This window comes from Morus notabilis, unplaced genomic scaffold, assembly GCF_000414095.1.
Source record: "Morus notabilis unplaced genomic scaffold, ASM41409v2 Scaffold539, whole genome shotgun sequence".
In the NCBI taxonomy this organism is placed as follows: Eukaryota; Viridiplantae; Streptophyta; class Magnoliopsida; order Rosales; family Moraceae; genus Morus; species Morus notabilis.
The window spans coordinates 69,125-79,483 of NW_010360293.1; the positions used below are offsets into that span (position 1 = coordinate 69,125).

At 36.3% G+C, this 10,359-nt stretch overlaps 1 protein-coding gene across 4 annotated transcripts; it reads right to left on the reverse strand.

Moving 5' to 3' along the window:
- Positions 1-585: 585 nt before the first annotated feature.
- Positions 586-7,660, reverse strand: LOC21393170 (protein SUPPRESSOR OF FRI 4). 4 transcript variants are annotated; one of them, XM_024164382.1, is made up of 7 exons: positions 7,270-7,660; positions 5,525-5,625; positions 4,249-4,369; positions 3,715-4,085; positions 1,907-2,061; positions 1,744-1,797; positions 586-1,016 (listed from the first exon to the last, which is right to left on the reverse strand). In XM_024164382.1, the coding sequence occupies exons 1-7, from the start codon at positions 7,461-7,463 to the stop codon at positions 945-947; spliced, it is 1,068 nt and encodes a 355-aa protein (XP_024020150.1). In that variant the 5' UTR covers positions 7,464-7,660; the 3' UTR covers positions 586-944. The 4 variants fall into 4 exon arrangements, with proteins under 4 accessions (XP_024020150.1, XP_024020149.1, XP_024020148.1 ...); XM_024164381.1 differs by having other exon boundaries at positions 4,249-4,372; XM_024164380.1 differs by having other exon boundaries at positions 934-1,797.
- Between the last annotated feature and the right edge of the window lie 2,699 nt (positions 7,661-10,359).

Genomic DNA, 10,359 nt, shown 5'->3' on the forward strand with positions numbered 1-10,359 from the left:
AACATACTAGAATTCGGGGGCAAAAATAAAACCTGCCCTCATTTCTATGATGATTACAGGTTTTATCTAACATTGCGCGTATAAATGTTTTTCCTTACTGCACTTTAATCAAGACTACGTTCAATACAAAATACACACAACCAAACCAATACGAATAAATTCGTTAGTCACTATAATCCCTTCACAGAGATCTTTTACGATAAACTATTTTTGTCAGTCGTGACTCGTGATTCTTCAAGTAACATACGTAGATATGTACGAGACCTTTTTACCCATGCGCATATCAGAGCACTATTTCAATACGAGAAAAATACGACCATACACGTCAATAATGCAAATAACCGGACTTTTTTTTTTTTTTTTTTTTTTTTTTTTTTTGTTGCCGTGTCTTTGCTGATGTCTGGAAATTTCTACAGAAAACGTTCGCTTAATAGCCTTGTCTTCTGAAAAACTCGGGATAAATTCCCAGAAATCAACTGCGATTCACTAATCAAAGATGGATAATGACCACATAATTAAATTTTCAGCAAAAGACTACTTCTTTTGCCACAGAAAATAGCACAACAGGTTAAGAAAAAATTGAAGTACAGGGTTTTAAACTTCAAATGGTATTAGCGTAAAGAAAAATTGCAGCAAAACTTCCTTCCAGGAGATGGAACCTATTCCAGACGGTTATAATAAGAGCTCAATCCATAAGAACAGGGGAAACATAAGTAACTGAAGCAATGTTTTATAAATGAGAATACCCCCCATTTTCAAAATAAATTAAGTTAGCCCGCCATCTACTTTATACTCTTGTAAAGAATACAACACAACTGTCCTGACTGGCTTGAGTGAATGGCACTCCAGAGAATCCTTGTCTTGCAGTCTGAATAAACTTTGCCAATATATTTGTAAGCATAAACGTCAAAAAATCATGCACCATTAATTGCGGTCGTCTGATCTTAAAATGCCATCCGACCAGCAAGTCTGCTTTCCGATATCCTTCTGTCAATGGCTGCATCAATTGAGCTCATCTGAAACATAAAACCACGTTAGAGGATGATAAGACAGGATTTTCGAGCACCAAGCGCTTGATCATGTGAGATATTATATATTTGCTTGGTCCTATACAAGAGATGCCAAACTTGTGAAAGAAGCTGACCTGGGCCAAGTCTGAATTCACTGTTCGATCATAAAGTAAATAGTAATCATGCTACAAATGAGCGAATAACGGTTGGGTTTGATTGTGTTCCGCTCAAACCGTCCGCAGTTCAAAGTTGAGTATAGGGAGAAGAAATAACATGGTACATCCAAATTTTATAAGCAAAAATAGTCTGTTTTTAAGTGAGAATGAACTTAGGTTGAAGAATGCTCGAGTAGATCGTAGCAATTCCTTCAAATATGTAATTACTAACAGAAAAGGTAACGTAAATACCTACTTGAATCTTTTGGTGCCCACAAGAATGGTTGCATTGCGTGCAAACAGGAGGATGGCAGTTTAAAATATAACAGCATGCCCCTCAACCAAATAGGGTTTGTAGCAGAAAGATGGATTATTTAAAAAGTATTATTACTAAGTGTGCCCTTTCATTTTTTTCCCCTTTTTTTTTCATTTTTTTAAACAAAGAAATAGGAATTCATACAGAAATACCTTTATAAACAAGAAACAACGCGTAAATAACTGAATCTGAAAACATGAAACATAAAGCCTACCAATCTGGTTAGAGAAGCTCCAACAATTAAAGAGGTAGTATAACTTACCTGGCTAGTTTCATCATGCACCTGATACTTCACTAAGGACATTCTTCTTTCTTCCTGCAAACATATCAAGAAAACACATGGTAATAAGATAGAATGAGTACTTTCAGAAAAAAGCTGTGCAAGAATGTGAATAAATAGATCCTTAACACACAGAAATACTCACCATTGACATAGCCTCGTCATCCCAAACCAAATAGACCTCATTTGTTGCTGGCTGGGTAGCATGGGCTTTATTTGATATGACAGGGGGAGGTCCAATTGACGGTCCACCAGTATTTGGACCGGAGGCATATGAATGTGAATTGCTTAGTGGCCCGCCTAATGCAATACAACAAAACAAATTAAAATTAAATTTCATTGTATTTTTTGGGCGACCACTAACCATAGTGGTGGTATGGGGGGTTTTAAGATTTAGTGCAAGGTGGACTACTTGAGCCAAGTTTAACATGTTTAGCCAAGAAACTAAGCAAGCATTAAAGATTATTACATGTACACTAAAAATAGGCTAATCAAACAAACAGCGTATAGTATTTTTATGATGGAAGTCATTATCACTTATCATGTGTACTACAGAAACGCTGGTACGTAATCATCATCACTTTATGTTGGAACTTGAAAGAGTATTCCAAGTCACTAATGTGTTTTCTCCTTTTCAGTGCTAATGGTCTTCTCTGTATTCTCTTCGAGAACTCCTTGTCCTCAAAGAGTTTATTTTTCATTGTCACAATTTTATTTTTGGTAATAAAAGTTCGTTTTTTTAATCAATCAAAAAACATCTCCTTAATTTTATCCAATAATAAAGTAAACGATCTATTTGTAAGATGTAGCAATACTTACCATTCAAGATTGTAATAACAGGCCAAGTAGCAAGCAACTGTAATTTTCTAAGCAATGCCCTTCCTTTTTGGCTAAGATGGAAACAATCCTTTCAATTGATTGTATAATATAATAAAATTACGTAATCCAATTATAATGATGCACCTCTATATTTAAATTAAATTCTTAATAATCAGGAATACGTAATCCAATTATAATGATGCACCTCTATATTTAAATTAAATTCTTAATAATCAGGAATACTGCTTTGTCTTTACCAGAAAGACAACTGGTTCATATCATGGCTCCCGCCTCATATGTTGCCCTGTTGTTCCTCTTATTGTTCTTTTATTCTGCTCAATTTATTTTTTTGTTGTCCAGGCCACAAACGGATAATATAATAATTGGCACCTTTGAGTTATGCAGAAGTGTTTGTCCCTTCTTTCCTAATCGGCTTAAATAAGAAAGGGAAAAAGATTTGGCACTTTGCTATTTCCTATGTTGGGAAATGATGGTTAGAACGAAAAATGAGTATTTTCCAAGACCTTATTTGTTTAGAAAGTGAACTTTGAGAGTAAGGGAAGTTTTGGGTAGCTATATGATTTGACTAAGGGAAAGACCTTTGTAATTTCAATTTGTTAGATTTGGTCAGGGATCGGAATTTTCTGATGCAGACTTTTTGCGTTTTTTCAATTTGTTTTAGTTGGAGGACTAAAACTAATCATTGTCTTCATTAAACTTTTTGTTTACTAAAAGTCTTTGTTTTGTATATTTAATACATCTTATTTCAGCTTTAGACCAGGCTGGCCTTTGGGTGCACTTCCGTGCCAACCGGCAACAACAGGGAAGTGAAGGCCAGCCATTTTCCAGGACAGGATAATTATCTGGTCAGTTCAAGCTTTGGCTTATAGGATCTGGCCCTTTTATATGACTGGATCAAATTATAAAGCAGAACCAAATTTCAAAGAATTTGTTATAAATCCAGTTTGCTATTTATTTGGACGTGATTTCTAATACTGAGACTATATCAATCTTCAAAAACTACAACTACGATAGCAACTAGCAAGCATGAATTGATTATTTTAGCATGACTAATGCCAAGTCTAGAAAAATTTAAATCTTGAAGTATAGGAGCTACTTTTCTGGAAGTCTTACCTAAATTTCCATCTAGTGAGGCTTTAGTGTCTACTATTGAGCCTGGAGGGATGCTTGTTGAAATCAATGAAGCAGAAAACGGTGTATTTTGAGCAGGTATATTGTTGTTACCACCAACAGGAAATAAGGGCTGTGATGGAGGAGGTGCTGACGTGGGCAGCCCAGGAGGAGCTATCTGCGCAGGTTGGAGAGTAGGTGGTGCTGATGATGGTACAGGAGGCCTCACATTCTGCACTGGAAACAACGGCTGCTGTGCATAACCCAATGGAGCAGGTGGAGGAATTGAGACCGCCGGAGGTTGCGGATACCAAGGCTGAGGACGGGGAGGAAAAGGCCAAGCAGTAGGTGGCCCTGGTACTGTAGTGTTGTAACTGGCATCAAACAAGATTCAATATTAAATAAAAATAAATAAATAATAAAAAAATCATACAAATAAATCACTTACGAGTCAAATGAAATGCTAAAATACACAAGATCTATTCTACCAAAGACTAACAGCATTAACAGCACAAAATCTTCTGAAAGCATACATACATGGGTTGCATCGCTCCTAAAGCTGGTTGAGGATACGCAATGCCCAATGATCCAGGCACCATAGGAGCAATGGGGGTTGATGGAATATCCACTTTGGCTACTTTTGATGCAGACTCTTCTTCTGCTAAAATTTAAGATTTGTCAAAAATCAAGACAGAGAGAATTTGACATGAAAAAAATTTAGGAATTATAACTATGTAATAGTTTTTGCCTCTATAAAGAGTAAGACACAACCACGATAGAAAACAAAAAGAAGTAAGAGAGAGGGTCAGTTAATAAGTTTCTGTGCACACAAAGAATTTAACATAAAATAACTTTCACAGTTCCATCCATATTAATGTGGGGGAAACGCTATTTGGTTAAAATGTTATCGGGCAACCGCTTAGTCTAGTGGCACCGGGGGTGTGGGTGGGATGGGGTTTGGAGAGAAGGTTGCAGGTTCAATCCCGTATTGTCATTGTATTGAAAGAAAATTTATCGGGCAAGACAAATTTGTTTCTAATACAAGCCATACTAACAAACCTATAACCTCAACCTCATTGTGACAAGGCTAAAGAGTAAGACACGACAGGCATCGCAAACAAAAAGTAAGAGAGAGGGTTAGTTAATAAGTTTCTATGCACACAAAGAGAATTTAATATAAAATAACTCAACCCAAGAAGGGAGTACTTGTGTTTGGTCGTTGTATGTATTGGATACATATTGGCATATACATACATATTTATATATATGTATATATAATTATATGTGTGTGACGCTTGTGTATGTAAGTACCTATAGAGTATGTAAAGAATACACACACCCACACACACATATGGAGCCGCTCCGCTCACATTATTCCTATGAGAATCAGGATGACTGTTTTTCTTTTTTTATTTTTCCTTGAAACAAAAATAAAATATAGTTTCAATATGATAAAGAAAAACCTAGTCAGTACCAGAAATTAAGCCGAGACATGTTAATAATTGAAACTTCTTTATTTATTTATTTCACAAGAAATAAAGATGTTTATCGTTGAAAAGATAAAATAAAAGAGAGGACTAGCATTCCACCTTCAGCAAAGGAAAAAGAGAAACGAGAAAACAAGATCAACAACTTAACAACGTCTGAATTACAAGTAACAAAAACATTAAGTATTTAGGAAGGGAACCAGGTCAAAATCTAGCATAATGACCCAACGCAAAACTTAGTTATCTAGCTGTTTATTCGCAAAGAAATTTACCATATAAAGAGGTACGGAATAACTTCATGGTGAAATTGATGATTGAATACTTACCTTCTTCTCCGTAATGTGCAGCCAAGATGTCAGCTGGGATTCCTTGCATTCCATAGATTTCAATGTCAGTTGATTCTCTACCAGGTTTTGCATTAGGAACCCTGACAAGTAGTAATGAGCAAATGAACAATCATCAGCAGACTACAAAAATATTAACAGAGTACAACAGAATCATAGATAAGCACGGCAAAATATATTAACCTCTCAGGAGGAAAAGAAACAAAGAAAAAAACTATAGGAAGATATAGACATTCTCTCCTAGAAATTCCAAAACCTCCAAAAAAAACTACCAAAACAGAATAAAATAAAATGGAAAAAAAAAAACACACACACACACACACACAAATTAGAGGGGCTATCTAGTGTCCTTGAAAGAACCAACCATCCAAAGGTCAAGGCTCTAGGTAAGTGGTGATACCGTATGTCACATAACATAACCACTCCTTTTGGCAGGATTTGCTAAATTTCACTTCAACATGAGGGCAATACATCGGCACGAGCATCCTTGGGATGCTCACACCTCTTATAAGTGATGACCAAAAAATGCAAAATGCTTTTCCCTGTGTGCATTCTATCTGAAACAGGAGATCATAAGCATAATTCCTGACCAGGAACAATAATGTTCAAGAATCTATATATGGTCCTTATTATGCTCTAAAAAGCAGATTTATACCAATCCAACAATCACTGTTTTGTCTATTCCAGACATCTGCTCTGAAGTGTCACTCGATGCCTGCCTCTCTCCAGCAATCTATATTCTTTACTTTGATTACTACTCATAGCAACCGCATACTCTCGGAAACAATTCTTCTCTAGCCACTTTGTACCAAAATCATGTACCCTTTTTCCGCCTAGTAAAAGACTGTCTGAAGTATTTTTTAAGCCTTTAGCCTCAAGTAGCCCATTTGAAGCTACATTCAGATAAATGACCTCTGCAATTGCTTTCTTTCTTTTTCTTCCCCCCCCCCCCCCCCCCCCCCCCCCCCCTCTCCCCCCTCCCTCTCACCCCTTTTTTCCCCCCCCCCCCCCCCCCCTCTCTCTCTCTCTCTCTCTCTCAAAAGTCTCCTATTTGGATCTCAAATCAATATCATCCTTCTACACCAAAACTCCCAAATTTATTCTGTAACTTTCATAAAATTTAAAAAACCAATTTCACATTCCAAGCCTCAAACGCTGGACACAAGGACACATACCCAGATTTCAAAAGTGTCTAATATTAACTGCTTTCTAAAAAAATTGCTGCCTTTCAGCTATTGTCAGTGAGAGCAATGCAGATAAAAACACGACTGCACCGCATTAGCCATCAACAAATAGTCAAATACATATAGAGATCCAAAACACAGAGATATCTCCATGTAGTCATTAACTTATTAGCTGCTACGGCCACGGCCAACTAATCATTGCACGCATATCACACTGTTCTTACAAAATCAATATACCAATTTCACATTAACACCATTAAAAAAATTATATCCTTTTATGGTTTCTTTTCTTAATTTCCTTACATTAATTGACACGGCATAAAGAAAATCCATCACGATCAACCAAATTAAACGGAAGAAGAAAAAAAAATTCCCGTACTCCTGTAGTATAACCAACGAAATTTCACACGAAAATTATGATAAATTCAATCAAATACATGGGCGGAAACAAAGATTTGTGAATAAAAATAGGAAAATAAAGAAAATTAAATTTTCCAAAGGGTCTTAGAGAGAGAAAAAGAAAGAGAGAGAGAGAGGACGAACTTGGTAACGGACTCCTTGTGGACCTGTAGGACATGAATGGCCATGCCGCCGGCGGTGGAGAGCTTCTTATGGCAGACATGGCATTTGAAGTGCTTGGCCTTCTGGTGCTGCACCAAAATCTTCTCGTCATCGAACTCACGGTCGCAATAGTAGCACCAAACCTTCGACGAAACTCTCTTCTTCTTCTTTCCCATTCTTTTTTCTAAGCAAAGCTATAGCTAGCTAGGGCTAGGGCTAGGGCTAGGGCTAGGGCTTTTCTGATGTTTTCTGATCGGCGCTGAGATGGAGATGGAGATTGGAGGGCTCTTCTCTTCTTTTTCCTGCTCGCTTCCCCTTCCCCCCTCCGCTTCGCTTCCTTCGTTTAGGTGTTTGGGGTTTCAACTCCCCTGATCTGTGATTTTATTTATTTATTTTTGGGAAGGGTGATTTTATTTATTTACGAGAGACTTTTAAGTTTAATCATTATTTTTTTAATTTTATTATTTATATCATTAAATAAAATTTTAATATTATTATGAAAAATAATCTGTAAAATATGAAAAAAAAATAACGTGTAAATCACAAAAAATAATATGTAAATTATGAAAAATAACTTATAAAATATGAAAAGATAATCTATAAGATGAAAAAATTATGAAAAGATAATTTATAAGATGAAAAAATAACATATAAATTATTAGTTCTATAAGAAAAATTTAACAATTGAGCTGATTGCGAATGTTTTCATTCGCTAGAAGCACCTTAGAAAGAAGATCTTTACGACGCAAAAACTACTTTGTGACCTCTTCAAAGTTGGGGTTTGCACGTAACCAGTGATACAAAACCTGCAGCCACTTGGAGAAGAAAAACTTCTCCATCACATCGACCATAAGATGGACCGGTATAACAGGAGCCCAACTTGTGACCCAATAAAACTGATCAAGGTTCTGCTTTGCCGGGTTCACCTGGAACTCTTGCAAGACAAGCTGCAGTTTGGGAACTATGAATCTTCGCATGAGTTCTTCCCAACTGGCTGACTCGAACACAGCCTTCCAAGGCGAGAGTATAGTAAATGCAGAGCCATCACTAGGATGCCAAGATCAAGAGAATTGGCTGAATCCGGTGAAATCATTTTCATAAAAGCTCATTGATATCCTCTTTTTATAAAGCAAATTAACTTCGATTCTTGAATAATCCACATCACAAAAGATTCACTTTTTATGTGAAAAATAGCCGTATTAATAATTATGATTTTACGCATAGACAATTAATTCATCCATATCTTGTTCATTCGCAACAAAATATTTTCTTTGCGCGGCGGTAAAAGAATATTGCTCAACTTGGAGCATATTGTTTGATATACATCCTCCAACTTGTGTCCCAGCAGAGGTAGCCACTGAGTGCATCCAGACATGGATAGGAACAGTCTCTCGGTGCGGCTCCCATGAGTCTACGACATTCTTTAATTTCGGCAAGACTATGTCATCCAGTATTCTATCAAGAACTGAGGAGGGCAGCAACTTTTCCCAATAATCCAAAAATTTGAGCATCGGTTCAGGGTCCCTGGCCTGCCAAGTATTAACACCAGATATTCTTACTGCGGCCACCACAACCTCAAAAACCAACTGAGAATAAATCTTAGAAAGAAGAGCAATAATGATTTTGCAATTTGAGTATGATGTGGTAAAATATTTCTTTTGATTTCAATTTTTAGATATATTGTCTAAACAGTATTTAGATCTGTGTCTGTTTTATTAGATTATGTCAAATCTAGGTTGGATTAAAGTTACTACAGATGGTTTTGAGATATGTCCTCCTGATGCTACTGCTTGTTGGGAAATTTTTAGAAATTTTTAAGGTTGTTTGTGACTACTGTAGTATTTTATAGGACAGTGTTTTGCTTTTGTAGTTGAGCTTTGGGCTGCAGTGACCAAGAAAAATCCCATAATTTTAATAATATAATTCATGTATTCAAGTCAAGGATTTTCCTGGAAAATCATTATACTATATACATTTTGTGATTGAAGGATTTAAGGAATTAACATCTGCATTCCTAAATTCTGTAGCAGATTTCACGTTAAGTTCACAATTTTTCGATCAAGTAAATTCGATCGATAAATTCTTACCGTACTTTAAAACGGAAGAATTTCTAGTACAGATACAGCTTGAGAACATTAATTTTAAGAATTTCCAAGCACAATACAAACTAGCATCCAGTACCCGCATACAGGAGAAAATAGCTGTCAGTATAATTTTGGACAGTTTAATGAGTAAATTTAGAAAGTAGACAAAGGTACAAGGGTTAGGTTTCATTTTTCTCTTTCCTTCCTTCACTTGGCCGGCCAAACTTAAGGGATTATGGCAAAAAATTTGGCTAGTGAAGTGTGCTACATGGACTTCATGATGGGATTGAGTCAAATCAACTATTGGACATGAAATGCTACATCACCCCCTCTTGAAACACTCCACCGGCCAGCCACAATAAAGGGGGGGATTAATCCAAAAATCTAGCTAATTAAGCTAGTTTGGTAGACTTAAATGAGAACTAAGATGAGATCAAGTAATGTCTATAAAGGTGAGACCATTAGTGCAAGCATTAGGTTAGCCATTTTGCACATCTCCTCTCATTTTCCCCCACACCCAAACCGGCCACACTCCTCCATTTTCCCCTCAAATATTTTCTCCTACTCTCTCAATCTTGAGCCACTACAAACCATAGAAGAAGAAGAAGGAGATCAAAGGGTCTAGGAGGAGTCTAGACAAGCATTTTTTTCAAAGGGTATAACTCTAAATCCTTTTTTTATGTTTTAGTAAAGTTTGAAATGTAGAAATATTCCTCTTAAATTTCCTTATACTTTCTAGTTCCAAGCCAATAACAAATCTTAGAAGAGTTCAAGGTTTTCAAGGGAGAGAGATAGTTCTTCAAGGGTAAGCTCTCAAACTCTTCTCCATTAATTTCTAGCCAACTTTAAGCTTGGATTTGTGGATGTAAATTTGAGGTTCTTGAGGAGATGAGTTGTAATAAGGGTGTGTGAGTTTTATGTTGGTTTGGTGAGTTTTGAGGTTAGCTTGATGTGGTATGTTTATGCTTGATTTAAGTTGCTTATTTTC